The sequence below is a fragment of the Osmerus eperlanus genome, chromosome 20 (assembly GCF_963692335.1).
Source record: "Osmerus eperlanus chromosome 20, fOsmEpe2.1, whole genome shotgun sequence".
Classification (NCBI taxonomy): Eukaryota; Metazoa; Chordata; class Actinopteri; order Osmeriformes; family Osmeridae; genus Osmerus; species Osmerus eperlanus.
Genome location: NC_085037.1, coordinates 6,556,533 through 6,580,284, shown reverse-complemented (window position 1 = coordinate 6,580,284; position 23,752 = coordinate 6,556,533). Strand labels below are relative to the sequence as shown.

Below are 23,752 nucleotides of genomic sequence, written 5' to 3'. Positions count from 1 at the left end.
CTCTCTCTCTCTCTGGGGAACCAGATGATACACCCCAAGGACTGGCACATGCACATGCGCACACACCAGGGAGACCACACGGACACACAAATACTAGTTTAATATTTTGAGTGCATGCATGCGCACACCGCTGGTCACCCACGCATACAGCACTGACGCTTAGGACGTTGTCTACTCGAGCACAAACGAAAGACACATACACACACACTCCCATCGTACTGGGGTGACGCATACACAGCACACACAATACACACAGGCACACATACATAAAGTACTGGTGTGACACATACAGCACAGACACAGACACATCATTTACACAAACACACTCCAGAGGCGCAAAAGGGAGGGGCCTGTTTAATCTTTTCTGTCCAGGAATTACACAGGCTTTAATGTAATTACAGGACTGACAAGGGCAGACTCTCTGCTTATTACTCAGTGTGCTTTGCCCCTTGAGAGGCAGAGAGAGAGAGAGAGAGAGAGAGAGAGAGAGAGAGAGAGAGAGAGAGAGAGGCAAAGAGAGAGTCGTAGAGAGTGAAGGAGGGAGAGAAAAAGTGACAGAGAGAAACAGACAGAGAAAGATATAACGGGGGGGGAGCGCGATGGAGAGATGGAAAGGAGGGGGCGGTGGCATTCACATTGCATTTGTTCAATCTGTAATGATGAGGCCACACCCCCTTACTGCTAATCCCTCCATTTGTGTCCACTGAGGAGAGTCAGAGATGGATGGAGCCAGAGAGGGAGGGATGGATGGATGGAAGGATGGAGACGAGTTGATTGGGGTGAAGGAAAGGTACAGTGCGCATCAAGTGGAGAATAGTTTGATGACTAATGCTAATGGAGTCTCTCTGCGTGTGCATGTGTGTTTGTGTGTGTATGTCTATGTGTGTGTGTGTGTGTGTGTGTGTGTGTGTGTGTGTGTGTGTGCTTAACAAGGGGGTGTGTCAAATGAAATCAAGGTGATTTAATGAGAGTGGAGATGGAGTTGGGTTAAACACATGATCTGTCATGAGGCCATCAAAAAGGGTGAGTCAATCAGGCTCCTCGGATTAAAGGTCAAAAGGAAAGGTCAACGGACAGGTCAGATGACTTACGAACAGGTCACCAGGGCACATACTTGTTCACCTTTGGGCAATTCCAGAAAATATATAACAACATTGCTCCACCAAGAAATAACTTGGCAATATTGCGCACATACACAAAACACCTCAAGAACGACACACACAAACTTAAATAACAAATGAGGTGATATACTCAACATGAAGTCCATGCCATGCTCTGGGAATTTAGGCTTGGTTATCTGGCCTGTTGTCCTGTGGGCTATGCACTTGAATAGACCTGCAGCTTAGCACGTCTGTTCAGCAATGCAACCAGCTTCAGCCTGGAGTAAACATTCAGTGTGTTAATTGACTGAACAAACGGCTAGGACAGCGATCAATAGAGGCTTTATAAATGTGCCTGAGGCCAGACTGGGCAAGACCAGGCCCAGACCAGGCCGACATGGACATACAGGGACCTGACGTGAATGTTAGCCAGCTTACCCCTCAGCACTTTGGACATGACTGACTGGCAGAACTTGAGAGAGACTATTAGGTTTTCATACAGTATACACGACACAAACACCTACTCTGTCTGTCTGTCAGTCCATTATTTCTATTTCTTCCCATTGCTTTCACCTTAGTGCGCCATCTCTCTCCCTCTCTTAATTTTTCTCCAAAACCTTATCTTTGTCTCTCCCTCCACACCTCCTTCCAGTGCCCTCCATCCCTCCATCCTCTCTCCAGGGTAATTTCCCAGCGGGTGTCGTCCTCCGTCCCCCCAGCGCTAGCCTGAGTGAATCGCAGAGCAAATGTTTGTTTAATGTTAATGACAGCCAGCTGCTCAATCCGCCACCTTTCAGAACGACTGTGCATCTCAACAGGCCGGCGAGACCTCTTCAGAGATGGAGATGGAAAAAAAAAACTCTGCTTCATAAACAGCTGTCATGTCTCACCATCTACTGGAAACCAGGGGACCTGATTAGAATTGATAAATGAAGAGATGACCGCAAACCAGAGTGGTTTATGGAGACTCCCCACCCCACCCCAACACACATTCCCTCCCTCCCCAACTTGTACATTTGTTCCTTGTCAACAACACATAACAGTGTCCTCGGTGTGAACAATGGCTAAAAAAGAGGCTCTACTTTGCAACGTGTAGCTCAGAGTACTTCAAGGCTGGGAATCTGCTGTTTTGGAGTGGCGAGGAGATAAGGCCTATCAGATCTCTGTTCTGTCACCACAACTGAATTAGCTCTCAGTACGGAGTGCTGTGTGGTGCTCTTTGAGGCGTGTACAGTACTGCCTGGGTGTGGGGAGGGAGGGCTCAGTCTAATCTCTGGAATCACGACAACCAACCTGTGCCAAACATCTGCCAATTCCATGCCATATCTCACTCCGCTGCCCCCCCCCCCACACACACACACACACACATGCTCCTACTATTGTTTCCATCTCCTTGCACGAGCCGCCGGCAGCTGTCAAGCACAATCATGCATTCAGCGATGGCCTCCTGAGCAGCACACAGGACTTCCTCCAGACGTCTGTGGTTGGATGAGGGTGTGTTCCCCCCTCTACGTGATTGGTTTTGGACCAGGGACCCGGACTGCAGAAGTGGCAGACTGAGACGGCACTCCCAGAAGGAAACACCCTCCGCAGTCCTGCTCAGCAGCCCGTCTAGAGCTGGGTCTGAATCCTTCCAGCTCCACTGAGAACACAGGGGAAGCATCAGAGCAGATCTGCTGTGCTCTATGCAGGCAGGGTGGATACACACACACACAGACACACACACACACACACAGAGTCACAACTTGTTGGGCTTTAGTTGCTAACAACACCATGAGTAGACATATCTGGCCACTACACCAGTCTAAGCAGCCCCGGGGAAGCTGCTATCTAATGTGACGTAGAAGAAGAAGAGTGGCCAGGATGTTGACTACTTCCCCTCTGGCTCTGGGAAGAGCCGGTGGTCAACAGGAAGTGGAGAAGGTCAACAGGAAGTGGAGAAGGTCAAGTCTCTGAGGGGACTCGCTGCAGTGATGGCCAGAGATGTCAACAGGAAGAGGATACGGCGAGGAATCTGAGGATGAAGATGTACACTGCTGTCTCACTGCTGTTTGGTCTTATTTGCCTACTGAGGGAGTGTTTTGCCTTTGAGCGGGGCTTTTCATGCTCGTGAGCAGGAGAAGGTTGGTGCGGTACAAAGCGGATTCTGGTCCCTTTGTTCCCAGTGAGGGATGCTGGGAGGCTGCTTGTATTCACGGGAGTAGAACAACACTCCCACTCTAATGGTCTGGCTGACCACACTGATCTGACCTCGGGCTACGCCACAGGGCTGGCACCACTGAACTGTTTGTGTGTACTGGCGTGCTCTTACATGCACACGATTTTTGCGTTCACGATTGCATTCACAAATAAGTACTGTCGTTTGTGTGTGTGTGTGTGTGTGTGTGTGTGTGTGTGTGTGTGTGTGCGCGTGTGTGTGTGTGTGTGTGCGTGTGTGTGTGTGTGTGTGTGTGTAAATGTGAGAAGGAGTAGTGTACTATGTTAGGAAATGGCACCATGTGATGTTCTGAATGGCTCCTCAGGGCTGTGGCTGTGACTCGCAAGGTTAGCAATTAGAGATGAACTTTCATAAACACTGACAAATGCTCCTCGCGACCAGCCTTTGGAAAGCCACCAGGGAGAAACCACAACAAATTACCAAATCTAACAATAACTTCCTGGAGGCTTCTTTAATGCAACTGAAACAATTGGCAGTAGCTTATCGAAAAAAAGAATTGGTGATGTTTCCCACATCCAGCAGAAGGTATCCTCTCCAGGGATCTCTAGTCAACGGTGTGTCCTGCTAACGAAACAGTTGCCGCTCCAGCTCTGAGAGTGCTTGTATGTTGACCTCCATGTCGGGTCAGTCAATACAGCAAGGCTCTTTTCACCTGCTCCTGTATTCGCGGCGAGTAGGCGGCCGTGACAGAACCCAGAGGGTGACAGCTTGTACGTCGCCCGCCCCTGAGAGTACCTCGCCGTCAGAGCTGCTCCATCCACGGCCGTAGATGTTGATGTATTTACTCTCACTGACAATCACACACACACACAGGGAGAGGAGAGAAGGAGTGACAGGCAGCGTGGGTTGACCTTTCGGGGGTCACGGAGGCAGCAGCAAACATGTCAGCCCGTGGCTGTACGGGGGTGGTCCACCATATAGGAAGTGGATTCGACACGCCAGCTTAAACACTCACAGACAAGACAGGAGATAGAGTTTATTATTAATGGGGGTGCACGTCCATTTGATGTGTGGTAGCCACTGCGGTTCAAGGCAACAAAATGTACAAGATGAAGTATACCAGAAAAGCTCACCTACACTATTCATACATTGATGTATGTATGTCATACATTCTTCAAGAGAGAAGACCTATTCATAACTCACTGGCTGCCCGCAATGTAGTCATATTAGTTACTAACCTTTTGTGACAAAATGACACATGCGCTGTGGAGGGGGGCTCTCTGGTGTACGTGTCAAGCCAGCCCATGAGCGTGTGCTGATGTGAAATGTCGAATCTAACCTCGCAGGAGCGCTGGGCTAGCACCTCTATCTCTGTGCATTTCTATATCTGAAACTGAGGTCATGCTACACCGTCTCCAGAGACCAATTGGATTGCATGTATGAAGGACCTTGTTGGTCTCTGTTCTATAAATAGGCATATGCATATCTGGTTTACATGAGCAGGGATAGGATCTAAGTATCTTTGAGGTAGCATTGATCTCCCTGGGCCAATTGTATCTTCTACTAAGAACATAATATGAGGAGTTAACATGTACTTACAGAGACACAGAAGCCTGATGCTTTCTAGTGGTCCTCCTGTCCTCATAATAGAGCCCTTTCATTACAGGTGTGGGATCGCTGAATCGCAGCTTTCTTCAAAGAGCAACATAAAACAGCTTGTTGTGAGCATTCCACATGAAATATGCCCCCCCCCCCCCCCCCCCCGATGACACAAACCTTTTGCGGCTTTCCGCATGAATGCAGAGGAGTTGCACGACTTGCGAGAAAGCGAGACAAGGGCCAATATATCTAAATCACAGCCTCCCCTCTGCTTCTTCCACTCCTGCCTCCCCTCGCGCTCTCTTTTCCTCTCTCTAGGGGTGGTTGACGAAGGGCTTTACATTCTGAACCTCTCTCTCCTGTTCCACCCGCGAGAACACATTCTCTTGTTTTGTCGCGACTCAGAACATGGCTGCCAGTGAGACCCTGCGCTGTAGTCCTGAGGTGTATGGATCATTCTACACCAATAATGACTGCTGCTACTGCAGTAGGGAAGCACTGCCATGGGGAAGGGGGAAGTGGGGGGGCTGTGTAAAATGAGATGTATTAATCTAATCTCACTTTGAGGCATCCTTTGTAACATGGATTCACAATGGCATCCAGGCCCACAGAGCATCGTATCTCCTCTCTGCTTTATTCTGAGACCAGGGAAGCAAAATAAAAGATTTCAACTGCAGAATGTTTGCTTTTGGTGTTGTAGAGAATCACAATGTACTGTGTTTCTAGGTGATACAATGTTGACTGACAATCTGTGTCCATGTGTCTTTGATACTCAGACCAAACTCCAAACCACAGGCTGGGAACTGGACTTCCCCAGCCCCAGCCTCAGCCCCAGCCTCAGCCCCAGCTTCAGCCCCAGCCCCAGCCCCCATACTGCAGGCAGGGGACATCTGCCTTCAACCACCCCCAACACCAGTCATCTCCCACCTCCACAAGCAAGCCCAACACCACCAGCACAACCTCCTGCCAACCGCTGTCCTCACGGTGCCCCAGCCTCAGGCCCACAGCGGGGGGATCGCCCGGCCTGCCCTGGAATCTAGTGAGAGGGGATAAAGACCCTCTGCTCCGGGACTCATTACTTACAGCTGCTGGGGCTAAATCCCAGCACACGGCCTCAGCAGCTACTCTACTGCTGCCTGCTTTGTTTTCATACAGCATCAGCAAGCAGTGTGTGTGTGTGTGTGTGTGTGTGTGTGTGTGTGTGTGTGTGTGTGTGTGTGTGTGTCTAGAAGAGAAACAGATTACATGGCAAGATAAATGTAATAGTATACATGTAATGTTAAAAGCTCAGTATTATTGCACATATAAACAACTCAACAACTCCAGTTCCACATTTCCAGCCAGAGGTCTGTTCTGCATGTAACTGCATTAGGTCTTAGAGTAATACCATAGTTAAATATGTTTCATACGGTGACGGAACATACAGTAATTAATTTCCCTCAGTCTCTCATTCTGTTGTTCACTGCCACCCTTTACTATTCAACATGGATGATGCAATTTGTACTCCTTTGAGCGGACGTTATCAACCCCCTTGTTGAATGGAATGGTGGCAGGGTTTGTGAAAAATGTTTCCAACGCCTTGTAAATGTCTGTCCTTGGCAGAAATCTCCTTCCCTGAAGCTCTGGATAACACCAATAAACACATTTCCTTTGGGCCTTCCACTAGATTATTACAGTTTTCTCTTAAAGAAATGGTCACCGGCAAGGAAAAAGGTTGTCTCTGAGGATACTGCCATAAGGAGAAGATTACACCCTCATTCTGAAACATTGAAGGTAAACGTACTGTAATCTACTGAGTGAAGAACATCGCAAAGGTCACTTTATACTCAAAGGTTAAAATGAAAACATGTTTTAGGCGCATTAAGGTAATGTACATATTGACAATAAAGATGGTTTAAAAAAACATAATATAGCCTGTAATATTCACTGTAGGAAGGTAGACTACACCCATAAAGACATGGTTCCAGTGATGGCAAGTCGTAGATGGATCAATCTCTGCTCCAGTAGAGCGGATGTCAAACTGACCTGCCGACCCCTACTTACAGCTCATCTGTCACTCAAGCCAATCATAGCGGCATATCAAAGCATATTTAATCCCCCTGTCAAAGTTCCTGAACACATCCACAAACATGGAGATTTAACTATAGGTTTGACATGGCATATTCCTGTGGGGATCTGAGATCTGAGATAGACACATTAAAGTTAACAAGAATCAAATCAGCTCTTGCCTGGTTGTAATGGTACTGAACAAGCACTGGAGCATTGAACAGCTGCTACACGAGACAACTGGTATGTCTGGTACAAGATGGGGATGGACCCTTTAACAGGATAACACGAGCAACACAGGGCTGACCAAAGAACCATGGAGAAACACTCAAATTGACCTTTATGCAATTGTTTTAGTTTGGTCTAATTTGTGCCAAATTGTCAGTGTAATCCCCCTGTATGCAGCAGGAAATTCTTGTCTTACTGTATGTCATAACCAATTGTTACATTACATTCACAACTTGTGAATAGATGCAGCCAAGCATGCAAACACAATCAATTCTAAATTACCAAATGCCAATTGTAGAACGTTAGTAATTTCTCGCTCGACTTCGAATTATGTATTGATTGGTAAATTGAGCCAATGTAGGCTACAGTTGTCATGGGCGACTTGGTTCCAAGTTTTCCTCCTGTGGAGTGTGGAGGTAGGCTAAGAGGATATCACGCACCTAATTACTGCCATCTTCAGGCACAATAAATATCATCCTTTCCACCGTTACAAAGTCCACTGTATCGTGCTTTAAGCCGAGTAGGATAATGGAGTTAGGCTGGCAGGTGTGCGGGTCGGGTGCTGTCACGATCTTGAGGCAAGTGCGTAAACGTCAAGACAATTACAAAACTAGGCTACATCAGCTGGCAGTGAACTGTAATTGATTGGAAATTAAAAACCACAATGACACACATAAAACCGCAAAAAGAGGTGCAACTATGTTCAGTTTACTATCCATGTCATATTGCACAAAATACAGACGATAAACTCAAGAAACCAACCGCCTGAACACTACGCCGACGATAAAAAAAAAACGTAACAAAAATGCACATGAGCGTGCGCTGGATGGAGCGCTGCCTGCGCTGCGGGGCAGTAGGCTACACCCCCTCACACCCACACACACACACACACAGTAATGCAATATCACATTTGAGAGGCCCAGGGGCACATCAAGCCTACCTCGGTGTCGTAGATTGTTGTGATGAGTGAGAACGAGTACTTCCCAGACTCTCGTATGTGCTTGATGGCCAGCTGGACAGCAGGCTCGATGCCCTGACTGATGCTGCTCATGAGGGCTGACTCGTTCATCGGCATGAGCACCATGATGGGCAGGTTCTCTCCGTCCCTCGAGAACCAGGTGTTGTCCTGGCCGTGTCTCGAATAGTCATTACAGACCTTGGCCAGCGCAGGTGTAAATACCAAAATGGATAGGAGCAGACATCCCGTCGGGAGGATCATCTCCCATCTGCAGTCTTTCCGGGACGGAGCCATCAGACGACCGAATGAGACACCACCTGACTTTCACAGATTAGACATCGTAACTTCGGGGTTGTCCGTGGTGGTCAACCGCCCGCCGGAGACTGACAGCGAAGCCAATCAAAATAGTCCGGATGGTAACCTGCCGCAGCCGTTAATAGGGGGTTCACCCGCAGTGGACAAGCTTGTCCTCTCGGTTGTATGCGGGGTATGACCGCAAATTTAGAAATATTTCAGAGCTCAGGTAAAATAATTCCAAGGGTCCAGTTGAGATTGCACCACAGACAGGAACGAGACGAGTTCCGTTGCAGAGCGGTCTCCTTGTCAAAATCTCTCCAACTCAAACATTCTTCTAATTTTAAGAACCAGCGCAATCATGGCACAGGTGCACAATTCAATATCCACCTAATCCTCAAAAACACCAACAATACTTCTCGATGATGAAGGCAAGGAACAAGCTACTATCGTTGTCAGTTGTTATGGATACAAATTCACCAAACGAGTAAATTCCCAGTCAAAAAACGGCAACGTAAGACAGACATCCCTTCAGACGCGTAAGCCTTCGGGAACCAGAAAGAAAAACGTAGTTGAAGCAAACAGAGCTATCTTCTGGTCAATCTTGATTGCAGTGGTCGAGTTTACGAATATGTGAGAGCGTCGGCGTCCTTTTGACAGCCCCGCGCGACTGTGTGCTCGCTACCGATGATGCTGCGGCTGCGGCTGCCTGAGTGGCTCTGAAAAGGCTTTCACTTATCTAGTGCTGTTGCTGCTCGGTGCCCAGAGCGCGCACGAGAGGGAGCTGAGAGAGAGAGATGTAGAGGTGTGTGTGTGGGGGAGGAGGGGGGGAGAATGGTGAATGTGAGAAAGAGAGAGAAACTCAGGATGGTATGGCGCAGACAGGCTCTTGTTCGAGCGTCAGCCGCTTGACAGCCGAAGGTGATTTATTGGGCTTTCGTGTCAGTAAGCAGACAGCATTTCAAACACGCATAGAGTTGTCAATGTAAGCCTATAGCAAAGACTCCATCACTATAGACTGACTGATGGAATAGCAGTGGACCACAACCTTTTCGCACTCAAAATGACTGCAATTCATGTCCGCATTTTAAGCCTATTGGTAACAAATAGGTAACAATAGCCCTATGTTTGCACCGCTGTGCCACTATGTTACTGAGCTGTCATACCGCACAATATTATTGTTTTTCGTCTTCAGTGTAACATCAAGCAGGGCAATGTTGCTGTTGACCTACCACTACTGCCATCATCAAATGCATGCAGCGGGAAAAAACGGTCTAAAACCTTAGTTAATAAACAGTGCCACCTAGCATCATTAAACTGTTTGTATTTCCCTTCTTAGTAGGCTAATCAAACCCCATAACGCATAGGTGGGGGGGGGGGGGGCGCTGTTCATAGTAGATACATAGTTCATAGTTACGTCTCCGTTAATGACGTGTAGGCCTATAGATAATACAGACCTAGGCATGACTTGTGGAGTCCCTATCCTAATCCTATCCTACAGCAGGCTACTTGCACAAGACTGTATTTTGCCAGCAGCGCTTGAAGTCCAACAGAAAAAAGGCAATTATCAAAATTGTCTCCAACACTTCACGATTTATTATTTCTTCTTTCGGAATAGCGAAGAGCAAGTCAATTCTGCCAAGGGCAAGAGTTCTTTTCATGTCATGGTCTAACTTCATGAATTGCTATTTCAAAATTTGGCTTGACCTGTGCAATTATGAGGTCTCAAAAGACTGCTTCCTGGCACCTTTCTAATCAACAATAGGCTAGAAAAACGAATACTGAAGCTGTATGAAATGCATTTAATTTAAGTTGAAGCAATTTGACATATAGGCTGTAATATTGATAAGACAAGACTATGCAAATGCTACACTGCAGGTACAGTCTGGTTGTAGAAGCACATTTCTGGGCTTGACCTGAGCTCTGCACAGTAGACGATTTGTATTATAACAGTGAAGTAAAGCCTTGGAGCATAAATACTGTGAGCAGATCTGACAAAGTAACGCTTTCCAGAAGGTGAACCAACTCCATCAAGGTCTCAACACTCACTGCACAACTGCAAGGTTCTTTCTTGTGAAAAGGAAATTCGTTTTTTATTGAATACATTTTGTAAAATAATATTTGTAAATGTAACTTGTCTAATTTCAAATTAATTAATATTCTACTAAATTAGTTCTTTTGTATTAATATTCGAGCTACAATATTGTTTATCTTGCGAATACCTTAACACACACACACACCCTTACAGCTTGCTCAAACAGATCTTTTGTCACCTATTTATCTCCACGGCTGATATGGTTTGCATGTAGCCTATATTGCGACTGGAAGCTCCTCTATGATTTTCTTCTATTTCTCTTCTATTTTCTACAGTGTGTAAATCAAATTGTCTAATGAAATGTTGACCTAGCATATAATAAAGTGTCAAAACAAATGTGCATTTGTACTGTGCAATCCATGTCTGAATTTGACATGTGAATAAAGAAAAGACCAAGCTGAATCTAAATATTTCCCGAAAGGAGAAATGAGAGAGGTTGGTCTGGGGTATGAAGACTGCTTTACATTTCTTCACTTTATGCAAATCAATGTAGTTGTAGACACACTCAGTCCAAATGTACCAACTCCAGCGTTATCCCTCTGTCTCTCAAACACACTTGCACACACACTGACCCAAATACTGTCCACCATGGGATCCGGTTTTAAGATATGAATACTTCCTAACTATTACTATTAGAATACAAATGCTAAGTAATCCACCAAGCACATCCTAGGTCTTTTTTCTGTTGAGAGATTTCCAGATGAAAAATAGGTCAAGTTGTTGTCCCATCTGTTTGTTTCAAGACACCTCCCCTTCTGGTTCCAAACAAAGGCTGCAGGGGAACCCAAGTAGGACAAAAATATTATGAGGTTTAGATATAAAATGCCAATCAAAACTCCTAGAAATGCAAGAGGTTCTATATTGTCTGTCATTTCAGGACTTTAATAATAAAGTGAATCAAGTTTTAGTAACTTGAATGAATACAATTGATAAAACATATTAGAAGGGTGCATCTTGTTTTGCTTGAGGAGGAATATTGCATTGATGTATTAATGACTTGACATGTTAAATGTATCCATCAGGCATCTTCAGCACATCTCCTTGTCTAACATGGTGATCTTATTATGAACACTACAAATAATAATCATTCATTTTATTCATAGTGTACCCTTCCTTCTAGAGGCAATCTCAGGATGAAACAGTTTTTTCATTTTTATGTAAGAAAGGAATCAGGTGGTAAATACATAGCAGTAAATATATAAATATAAAGTCACATGAAAAGTTGCATCTGTGCCATAAAAGATAAGTATTTTTTTTCAGGTAGTAGATGTGAAGCCAGTGGAGGGATATGAGGATGTGCCATGATATTGCTCAATCTATTTGCTTTCCATCTAACTTTCATTTATAATAAGCTTTCCAATCAAGACTACAGGGTACTCTTCACGCCTCTAAATTAAATGTCAAACCAGATCATTAAAACAATTCCCAATTAATACTAACTGAAATGCATTTGTGCAAAATTAAGCGTGAAACAAGATAATCAAGCACATGTTAATGATGAAGAAAGTGAAAAGCAAATATAAATGAAATTGAGGATATACCACTGCAGGTTTGAAACTGAGCAACCCGCACTGTTGTGAGGAGAAGGAGGAAGGTACACACCTGACAGACAAGCTATGCTTAAGGACAAACACATGCAGCACACACACACACACACACACACAGCTCGCTGACATGTCCTCCTTTAATAGAGATTAATGCGATGGCCTCAGGACATTCCTCATTGCTGCTCTGACAATGCGGCGTTGGACGCACTCAGAATTTTAAATGTCAGGTATTCAAAATAGTGTGAAAGAGAAATTATATTTCAGATGGGCTCATCGTTCATATCTGAGATGGTCGAGCTTGCAAAGCAGCGTCTTGTTGTGTCTTTTGTTACTTACAGAACAGACGGACAGCTGGACTGCTTGGCAGATAATGAATCATCTGTTTCATCTCTTTTCATTGGAGATAATTTCATTGTATTGCCACAGGTGTCTCACAACACATCAGTTTTTAATAACACTGCATAGTTGCAGGGGAAATTAATTTCAGATGTGTCATTGTATAATTGGAAACATCAAAACAGTAACAAGAGAGAAGGTGAGTGATGCAGAGGGGGGGGGGGGGGGGGGGGGGGAACTCCACTATGGTAGGTCAGGGAAAACCCTTGTTGTAAAGTAAAAGTAAGCAACTTGATTGATAGTTGATTTGTCAGACAACCTTGAGCATTAAGGACCAAGTGAGTCAGTCATGATTGCCAATCTCCTCATTAACCAGTAAAAGCAAAAAAAGAAAGAAAGGGCGGTAGGCTATAGTCTACAAATAGCTGCGACAATATACTTTGGTTTATCTGTGGGTTGCAGTCTGATCTGAACACAACTAACACAAGGCTAAAACTATAGTAACGGGCTCTACCGGATATCAAAATGGGGCTATGGCTCAGGCGCGCTGAAGGCTCGAGCTATTCTACTGTACCCGCGCAGACACCGGGGAACATTCCATTATGAACCGGAGACGAAGCTCCTCCCTTGTTCTCGACACGGCTTACGGTAGCAGTTACAGTGCGGCTATTTGAATAATTGGTTTCGGCGTCTGGAGTCACAGTCCCGAGAATTCCATGCATACAAACAAGTCGCAAGTCATTCTTGCCGCAGTCACCAGGGCTGTAGCTCTCGGTGAGGGAGCGAATGCATGTTTTATGAGGCTGGGAACACGGAGACACTGCAGATTGCGCTCGTGTCGCTCTCCCGAGGGATGAGAAGTCGATACACCTCCGCGCAGCAAAATCCCTTCACGAGAAATTGGGTTTTGTCTATTATCAGCTGAGTTGTGTGCGGTTATGCACTGTAAAAATGATCAAAGGCATGAGTTACCTGGCTGTCAAGGAGTTCCCCAGATTCCAATGGGACTGAAACTGCAAACAAAACACCACATGATCAAGATCATTGGACTAAAAGAAGTCCAATGCCAGCGGTTTAGAGAACAGTTCCAAACATTGTAGGCTAGTGTAACCACGTGACTCAACAAACTATTCCGGAGAAAAGTTCCAGAAATATCGTTCATACTAATATAAATTGATATAGATTAAAGAACGTTACATGAATATAATTTGTTTAGGGTTTCTGCTATTGGTGAAAGGGAATCCTGGGCTCCCTGATAATTTCTTCTTGCAGTATTTCTTCCAAATCATAAGCACACTTTGACTGAGGGTCAGAGAAGGTTACTTGTCCTACAAGATTAAGAAAAGATTACTTTACAGGATAAGAATGAGAAACAGGGCCCAAAATAGGTCAGTGCAACCAAGGATCTGGACAGCTGTAGTGCTGCTCTCACCATTCCTCTGTTTCCTTCATCTATGACCTTGTGGAAAATGTTAGAAAAAAATCAAATTTTAAAAGACATGATGCAGCATAATACCCTCCACTTCACCAACCAAACTGTGGGTAGACTGAAGAGGGTCTGTGTTGTTATATGTTGATGAAGCCCTGACACACCAACAACGGATGTTTTCTCATTTGGAAGAGGGAATCAGGAAGAGAATGTGGCAGAGTGATTTGTCTTTGTCACGTTGCCATGCCTGAATGACTCAAACCTACAGGGTAAACACAACAGGAGGTCGGGGGGGGGGGGGGGGGGCTGCAGACGCCTGTTTTTGATCCAGTCAACTCTTTTTCTGAAAATGTCAAAACAGCTGGGAAAGCAGAGACTACTGCAACACCTGGTTTCTTAAACCAGTGCATGTTCATAATGTCTAGACAGATAACTCATGTGGCAGTATAGACCTGGAGAGGGGCACACTGCGTGGGAGCGATCCTGTTCTACATTTGCTCTAAAACCATTATTAGTGCCCGTCTAAATGAATGGGTTTAAGGGCATACACTCTCCTATAAGTAACCAATGGCTCTCTATCATGGTCTCACATGGTCACACAAGGGAACACATGTAGTCACACAAAGGGAAACAGAGCAAAAGTGTGAGTGGGAAAACAAGAGAGAGCGAGAGTGTGTGAGCAACAGAGCTACACATTTGAACTGGAGTCTCCCCAGTTTACCCAATCTTTAAGTGATATGCTATGACTTCTGAATTCTACTGCAATATCCAGTCATCATGTACCATGTAGACGAGATGTGTGTGAACAAGTGATAGCCTATGATGTGAAATATTACTTAAAAATAAGTCTTTCTGTCTGGGTATGGGGAAACACAGACCCACTCAGTCTGTCTCTCGCTATCACAATCTAATTCACACATTACAGGTGAAGTTGCACTTGTAATCTAATAATCTAAGGTGTTAATATGTGCAGGAGGTGGGCGGGCTTAAAGTCCGTGGATGATGGAAAGGAGGCTAGGCCAATGCGATGATGGAGTCCTACAGGAATCCACTCTACTCCGGGTATCTGTCCTGGCTTCAGCCTGGCTTCTGATTGGTCTAATGGCATCTGGAGATGTTTCTGCCTCACCCACTCGCAGCTATCAGACGTTATCGATCCCTGTTAGCTGGGAAGGTTGTAATGAGCTCTCAGACCAACGTCTGAGTGTAGCGTCAGGTCCACAGACACTCACTGTACCCAGAACACACTGTTTATAGCCTGCAGATACAGGCATACACTCACACACACACATACAAACACACACACACACACATACAAACACACACACATACAGATACACATGCATGCCCATGTGGATGGATTAAAATGGGCCCATACGGCTTAACAGGCTATCTTAATTTCCAAAAGTAATTCAACATCAACCCCAAATATTGTGGGATGGGAAAAAGCTTAACAAATGAAAGTGATGAATGATTAATGAGTAAATCAGTTGTTACTTAACATGCTTTACCCGGCCTACACAAACAAACCACAAGCAGAGGAGTGATGAGGTTGGGTACCTGCAGATGTCTGTTCCGAGTACTGTAGTCTGTCTGGGAGGCAAAGGCACAACATGCAACACACCTGCTCTGAGATATGCCTGAAATGAACTGGCGTTATCAGAGTATTACTTTTATTAAAGAAATAGGACCAAATTCAGTTCAAAAAGCATTCACCTCAAAACATTTTTTTTGTCAAATACCTTTTCTGAAATAATTTCAATAGAACACCATTGGGACAACTTTAGTGCCAAAATTCCTATCAGCAAACGGCAGCCTGCTTTTTTTTGACACACACACACACGCACACCTGCTGTTCTTCCTTCTGGCTCCGTTTGTCTGTGTGCATGGGTGCATGTGTCAGTGAGTGCGTGCGTGTGAGTGTGAAGATGCTCCACCAACCCATTACGGGCCCCGGCCTCACATCAGCTGACTGAGGCGATCGATAGCCATGCAGGCTCTCTTCATTAGCAGCCCCTGGGCTAGCCCACCTGCCATTCTGCCCTCCAGTGGCATCCTAAAATCCTTGTGTAGCCTTTCCCCCAGATAGACTAGTGAGGGGCCCGCTTGTTTGGCCACAGGTAATGAAAGACCAAACACAGTGAGCTCTTAACACCATCACACCCTCTCACACAGGCAGGTGTCAAACAGGACTGGGGGGGGGAGGGGGGCGGGGGGGAGAAAAGCAAGAAGAGCAAAGGGAAAGAACTCTCCGACTCGACGCATATGAGACGTGATGCAGGAATTTGTGGTCGGTGTTTCGAAAACCTTGTGATAGAATACAGCCGTGTCTTTCTGAAGCGATGCTGTACGTTGATGGTGGATTCACTCACATCCATCCAAGATGGTACCTCAGCTGAGGAAGCTGGCTTCACAAACATGCTTTGCGTGTGTCTGTGTGCATCCGTGTGTGTGTGTTATGACCATTTTGTGCTTCTGTGCATACATAAATGCGCATTTGTCGATAAAGATCCTTCTTTGAAATGGTTAGGCTGTCCAGAAGCCTTAATGGCCGGGTACTCGAGCCCTGATGAAAGAGGACTAGAAGCGCTCCTGTCTGCCGCCCCTCTGATCACATGTCCACAGCCTCATTAGCACACCGCTAGCTCAATGATGCTAACTCTACATGCACCATTTCCATGGCAATAACCCGCTGAGTAGCGATGTATTGAGTTAGCACTTTGAAGTCCCATTACGCCAGAGAGCGAGGTCGTTATTTAGAGCGTTACTGCAAGCAGCGGTTCAGATTCTGAGCGAGGGATGAGTAGTTGAAAGAGGTGGGAGGGTTTGTTTTCAGGCATTTAAATACAATCTTACAAGACATCAAAGTACACATAACTTACATGCAGTATGTTAATCCATGTATGGGATAGTCTGTTTTAGCCAATGCTCAGACTATGATCTAAGAGCTGAGACTGTAGCAGCACTCAGTCTAATTCTATTACGTTCAACCACATTACGACTCCCAAATGGCCTCGTCCTCATGTTACCCTGCAGTCAGCCACCCCTGTGATGGTGTGATCCAACAGGAGGGCCCAGGACTAGGTTTGGATCATAGCACCAGGGCTGCCCCAGTGGGGATGAGGATGGGGGGAGAGGGGAGGAAGGAGCCCCCCAGCGCCACCGCAGTGATGAGCCTCATCGATCAGCCATGTTGGAAAGGTCATTGGCTTAGCCAGCCTCCGGCACCCCACGCAGTCTCCTATCTACACCTTTCACCTTGCCCCCCCCACCCAGGGAGAGTAGAGATGTTGACATATCTCACGACCAAAATATTGAAGATGAGCATACTGAATGTTAAATGTCGTCACACTTTTACATTGAATCAAACCAACGCTGTTGGTCAACACGAACAGGAAACCAGACCATAACAAATGTATGAGTAGGGACACTTCTGAACAGTGCTAATAACAGGCTGGTGACTAAAAAGAACCATGGGGCTTTCTCTGAAGCCTGAGTTTGGCACTCCTCTTACGCTTGCAGCTTCTCCCTCTCCTCCTACAACTCCTTATCCACTACCTCTGCTCTGACAGATAAGATGAATAGACCACAGTCATTAATTCCACAGCTGGGAAATTATTTTTTAAAACACTTCCAAGCCGCTGAAGCCAGGAATATGATAATACGACTCAACTGAGCAACTGGCACTTTGAATTGGGCGGAATTAGAGATGCTAAGGAATAAGGTCGGGTTTTCTGTGTGTGCGCGTTATCTGATTGTGTGTGTGTGTGCATGTGTAAGCCCTGCAGATTTTACTGTAGAGCCAAGTTGGGATGAGATTCAAATTCACACACAAACATGTGTGACCTCATCAGAGCCAACCAGGTGAAGCGCATCACAACCATCTCAAAGTCATAAAGAATCAATTCCTCTTCGAAGACAAATAATACAAGTTTCACACACAGATATTGCAAGAATAGTTTTGTTTCCACTAATAGACAACCTGGCATCTGTCATGCTATATTAAAAAAAATCTACACGCTCTCGCTTTCACTGGACGTAGTGGCATCAGGGGTGTTGATCTCACTCAACCATTTTTGAACCAGAGTGTTCCCGCCGACAGTCTGAACCGTCTCCTTGGGCGGTCTCCTGACCTTCCTCTCCTCCTTCTTTCCTCCAGACCCCTCCTGGTGCTGCCTTGTTACACCCCCTGGCCTCCGCCCTCTGCCCTCCGCCCCTGCCCCCACCTTCAGCTGCCTCCGGTTGGCCGCACCGCCCACCGCCTTCCCCTGGTGGATGAGGCGGATGTGGCTGTGGCGCATCTGCCAAAGCCTGCGGTAGTAGACGCGGCAACTGAAGCCCTCCTTCCAGCTGAGGGCGACGTGGCTCTGCAGGGCTGAGAGCGACGCCTGGAGGTGCAGGCAACAGGAGCAGCGGTAGCCCAGGTCACTGCCGTCCTCCGACGGCTCCATGGAGGAGACCTCGCTTAAGAAGTTGATGTCCAGAGGGTCAGACTTGTACCCGGGCTGCAGCTCCACAGACTTGGCATTGAGCGGCGCTAAACGAGTGTGCCCTCCGGGCGTGGGTGAGGGGTGCAGGCATCGTCTGAGGGAGGGTTTGGGAGAGGGGGAGGGTTTGGGATGGTGGGATTCGAGGTGTGAAGCTGTCCTCAGCACCGGCATGGAGTGGTGGCTTGTAAAGGGTTCTGGGACAGAGAAAACACAAAAAGGGGGAGAAAAAATTGCCGGAAAATGTATGAGTAAATGTATCCAGACGTGTTGGTTTACCCCTACAAACACTAGCACCATTGCTGGAGTTTGAGGTGTTTGAATAACATTATGTTGGTTAGGTTTGCAATCGTTCCATGCAGTTGACATCACATTTTGTAATAGTGTGTTATCAACTCTCTACGTTCATTCACATAAATGACATAATACCTTTATCCAGAATTGACCGTAACACTGCCTTGGTTATAAGGGAATAGTGTACATTAAAGTTTACAGTCTTCAATGACTAACCTCACAATATGATAGAATACAGATAGGATATAGTTGTGTAAGGAATTATAACCTTGAATATCCATTTTGGAACCTTATAAAAAAGAAGCTGATGAGCAGTTGGGCATGCAGGCAGTGCCGGCTGTGAAGACCTCTCACTGACTACAGGGTGTCACTTAAATGTGATTCCAACATTTCTGTTTAATTTCGAATCAAAGGCGATTTTTTTAACACCACATTCACACATTTTCTCAATCATATCTGTTATGTACGGATACATGTTTAGCAGTCCATCACAGAAACACATTTACCATGAAGCAACAAAACCAGTATACTTCTTAGAAATAGGCCAAATCCCCTGAGCAGGCTTGTCATTCTGTGTCATCTACGTTCAAAGTCACACATACTTAATTTGCCAGACTCTGCCATGTCCATTTGCCTTGGGAGGGGAGCAGAGCAGCAGACTGGAGTTTGGCGAGCAAGTGTGATATGTCTTCTGACTGTTCTGTCTCTCCATTGCCATGGAGATGGCTCTCTGAATAAACAGTAGTCAGCAATGATGTCTTCAAGCTCATCTGAGTCTTTTAAGAACATCAAACACGTTCTTCCAACTGCTATATCTGAATCCTATCTAATCCTATGGTAATAATGTTTCAACAGTGTTGCACCAGTATTTTAAGAAATCCAGGACAAATAATTGTACCAACATTGGAAGCTTGCATGGTGTTTTAATATGTTCACAAATGTATTCTTGTGTACAAAAACACCCACACAAAAACACTGGTAGATTCATTGTTTCAAAACAGTAATCTCAGTCTTTAGCAGCCACTTGTGGATCATATCCGCTTTCTTATCCTTGGAGGCGTGGCTTTGCTGTCCTTCAGTGGGCGTGGGCGTGGTCATGGGCGTGGTCGCCATGGAGGCGGAGCCAAGATGCACAGAGGAACCGCGAGACTGCCTGTCTGCGTTGCGGCCGGCGCTCGACCGAGCCCGGTGCTCCTGCATACTCTTCAGCTTCCTGTAGAAGACGCGGCAGCTGAAGCCTTCCCGCCAGCCCTGGTCGATGTGACGCAGCAGCGCCCCCAGGTGGTCGTAGAACCTCAGACATCCTGAGCACTTGTACTTCCTCTCTCCGCACACGAGCTCGGCGGCCGTGACGGCGCGGATGAACAGAGAGTCCACTTCCCCGCCCTGCGTCCTCTGCTGGTGGCAGTCATAGTGGGGCTGGGGCTGCGCGGGGTCCGGCGTGGAGTTAGCGGAGTTGACCGGGGTGGGCCTGGTGAGCTCTGGGTGGAGGGCGTAGGCGTTGGGCATGACTAGTGTGTTAGGAGCCTCGGCAGGGGGTCTGGAGGAGGAAGGGTGGGGCCTACGGCCTGGGCTGGTGCTGGGACTGATCCTGGAAAGGAGGTCCGAGAGGCTGGAGTTGAACGGTCTAGATGGGGTGGTTTCTATGGTCTTGGGCTCAACCTTCAGACAGTCGGTGAGGCTCTGGCTAACTGAACAGACAGCAGGCAATTGTTATTTTGGGACAGAACCCCTTGTTTTACCTAGCTGAACATGTTCACTGTCAATGCTGCAACCATGGGTTTCAATAAAGAGTCTGCCCAGGTTGACCTGGGCATTATCAGGTAGCTATGACTATAGACCGCCCATGGAATTTAACTAGTTTAGCTGGTATAGCAAAGCCTATGAGTAGGCCATTAAATTACATTATCTTTGTTAGCGTTCTGGCTTCATTGAATCAGAGCCAGAAAAAAAACCTGTCTAGATGGAAATAGTCAGTCTTAAAAAAGGTCAGTCATTTGCTCTGGGGTTAAAGGAAACTATACAGAACAGTTGACCAAGGTCATGCCCTTTGGGATTGAAAAATCTGCTCTAGTTTCACTTTTATTTAACATATTCCCAGGTTTATTTTAAGGAATGGAACTCTCCAAGCTCCTAGAGTAGGTTGAAATGACAATGTCCTACAAACAACATCAACACGAGATGTCACCTACCTGATGAGTCTCCCATCACCGTGCTCAGGCCAGTGTGTCCATCCCATAAACAACGCCCACTGTGAGTTGTGTCTGAGCTAACGTGGATTTTGATTGGACACTCACCCTTGCATCACCGGGCACAGAAGAGTGATGTCATAAAGGACCCTTGCTGACACAGCATTTAGGTGCAGTTCTGATGTGGGGACTGAACCGTTTCTGACCCTTTGTGTGTAAGGGAGTCAGGTGGCTGAGCGGTTAGGGAATCGGGCTAGTAATCTGAAGGTTGCCAGTTCGATTCCCGGCCGTGCAAGGCACTTCACCCTGCTTGCCTTGGGGGGAATGTCCCTGTACTTACTGTAAGTCGCTCTGGATAAGAGCGTCTGCTAAATGACTAAATGTAATGTAAATGCTTCTTCTCACACCTTTGAACCCAATCCCTTTTCAATCCTCTGCATTCATTGATTTAGACGCACACCGTAAAACAGTGTAACATCACAATACATTCATAGAATCATATTAGGTTCCTAGATTGGTCACCGAGTTTGGTTACATACAATAAATATTGTGTTTTCTGGATAATGGATAGAGTGGCAACATAAGACAGCATGTGGTATACCTCTCTCTGTAGTCTGACTCACAGGATCGTCTGTGAGCCCATCTGGGACACAGTCAAGCTTCCCATAGTGTGCTGTTTGGTACCTGGAGATGTCCAGTTCTGGTACACAGGAGATGCAACGGGGATGGATCATTGGCATGTTCACAGTCAGTGTTGTAATGCCTAGATACTGAAATAGTGAACTAACGTATGAGGATATAATTTTTAGGAGGCCAGAAATGCATTTGATTTACATAAATTACTACATAGAACTACATATATCTACTTAGACAAAGTCACACAGGCAATAATGACAAGATGCAATACTTGAGATGGATATTTTACCTTGAATCTTCTTTACAACAAAGTCCATTGTGTCCCCAAGTCCACAGTTTTATGGCATTAACAGTCTTTAGACTCCTGCAGTATTTCTAGGTTGAGTTCATACTTTATTGCTCTTTGAAAACTTTGTTTCCTTGTTCCCTGGGAAACAAGAATTTGCTGAGATCAGAAGGTTCTATTCAGATTAAAAGATAAATGATGTAATAATGTCAGAGAGCTAAGTGCCCTAGCATGGGAACATAATGGGCCATAGATATAAATTATAACTAGGGCATTCTTATTTTCCATGTATGATGGGCACAATGCACGACTTTACAACCACCGATTACAGTTAGATTGTATTATTTGCATATCCATTAAAACTGGGGATTAAATTATCCTGATTTCCCATTCATTCATCTTCATCCCCCAGTATTCCGCTTCATCAACCAGTTACGAGATGTAAGCCTCACTCTGTCTGTGCAGCGCACTGTCTGCAAACCAGATTGGAGAAGGCAGTTTGCCATCTAATGTATGCAGCCACCACCACTGTGCTCCTGAGCTTAACTGGGTATTGGGGATTACATAAAAGTAAAGTGACGTACAGCCAGGAAAATAGCCTGAACGCCTGCCAGTGGCTATATCGCCTATACTCAGAAAATGTGTGTGTGTATCTTTGTGAGAGTCGTGTGTGTGTCCTCCTATGGCATCGCTCTCTGACAAGCTTATACCTCAGAGGGGCTACACTGTGTGGAGACTGATTTGCATTTACACAAAAGACATATGGGGGTGTGGGTGACTATGGCAGATTAGCACCATGTACTGTGTTTAAACTTGATGCTACATCAGTATCTCAAACACCTTTCCATGTGAGGATTACACATCCCTTACAAGGTTATTTAATGTATTCTCCATATTTTATGGGCATATTTATCATATTGTATGTTTTGTAAAATACATTCTTCTGGGACTCATAGCATATGTATGGGTTCAGACATATTCTACATTTGAATTCTATGAGAACCATCTTTTCGTCCAATAAAGCTGGTATAACTGGATGGATATACAGATATAGAGAGCCGGCTGACCTTGCACACTTGTTTTATAAAATTAATGACGATCCGGACAAATACATTTTTGGAGAGTTGTCATACAGCACTGTAATACACTTCCCAACACGCTTCCTACAGCACTAGGCTGGGTTTCTTTCTAGCTCAGTCTGAATGACGTCCCAGTAGCATTAGCGTGTCAGAATGTGAAGGGTTGCAGTGAGTTCTGCTGAAAGAGTGTCATACTGTGCGATGGCAGAAATAGCTTGCTTCCTGGGGTGCGTTCAGTATCACTGTTGACGGCATTGGTACTATGCCTCACAGTGAAAACTGTTATTTCTTTTTGTCTAACAGTTTGTAACATCGGCTACAAGAAATGCATGCTTTTTTTCCTCCACTACTACTATTTTTTGTAACATTGTGACTTCTTAAACAGTTCCTGGGTCGGCGGTTCCACTGGTTTGTCAGTGAGTAGATTCCTGCTATAAGTGTCTAATCCTCTCCTCCGGTCCCCCGGGACGACAGGCAGATGACACCACACAAAGCAGGGCCCATGCGCCCCAGTGCACCAAATATCAAACAGCGGAGCATCATGAATGAGTAATTGAGGAAGACTGCGGGGCAGCGCGGAGACGAGGGGGGGGGGGGGGGGGGACAGAGCAGCTTGGCGTGAGCTCGACATTTCGCCATCTCACTCAACAGCTGGTGTTGAAGCCGATCAGATATGGTTCAAACGCTCCTTAACTCTCGGTCTGTCTCATTCTGTCTGTTTGTCTCACTTCTGCCTTCCCAATTGGGATACAGGAAATGGATCTCGGTTGGTTGACGGGAGCGTAACGGTGGATGGAAACATTGCTATACAATGTTATAATTGGACTATTTAAATACAACAATCCAATAATCCAAGTTAAATCTGCTTCAGTCTTGCTTCCGCTACAGCATAGATTGATGCACAGAGGTGGCCTTTAGGTTGAGGGGGAAAAAACTACATAAAAAAGCACTTCAAAATAAATATAGTATACAATAATCACAACACACAATT

General features: G+C 45.8%; 2 protein-coding genes across 2 annotated transcripts in view; both read right to left on the bottom strand.

The window, feature by feature from the left end:
• gabbr2 (gamma-aminobutyric acid (GABA) B receptor, 2) overlaps positions 1-9,095 on the bottom strand; it is a 114,874-nt gene extending 105,779 nt beyond the window's left edge. Inside the window, 1 exon segment of the mRNA XM_062487218.1 lies at positions 8,072-9,095. Coding sequence (XP_062343202.1) covers positions 8,072-8,383 — 312 coding nt within the window. The 5' untranslated portion in view covers positions 8,384-9,095.
• A 10,444-nt stretch (positions 9,096-19,539) lies between these two features.
• Positions 19,540-23,714, bottom strand: LOC134040866 (uncharacterized). Its single transcript, XM_062487017.1, has 3 exons — positions 21,686-23,714; positions 21,362-21,460; positions 19,540-20,262 (listed from the first exon to the last, which is right to left on the bottom strand). The coding sequence occupies exons 1-3, from the start codon at positions 21,711-21,713 to the stop codon at positions 19,556-19,558; spliced, it is 834 nt and encodes a 277-aa protein (XP_062343001.1). The 5' UTR covers positions 21,714-23,714; the 3' UTR covers positions 19,540-19,555.
• Positions 23,715-23,752: the final 38 nt, after the last annotated feature.

Excerpts from the sequence above, each read along its gene's own strand:
- LOC134040866 (XM_062487017.1), bottom strand. The coding sequence starts at position 21,713 with ATGGACTTTGTTGTAAAGAAGATTCAAG. Across the intron at positions 21,461-21,685 it reads TGTTGTAAAGAAGATTCAAG|AACTGGACATCTCCAGGTAC; the intron begins GTAAAATATCCA and ends CCTGTGTACCAG. Across the intron at positions 20,263-21,361 it reads GAGTCAGACTACAGAGAGAG|TTAGCCAGAGCCTCACCGAC; the intron begins GTATACCACATG and ends CTGTCTGTTCAG.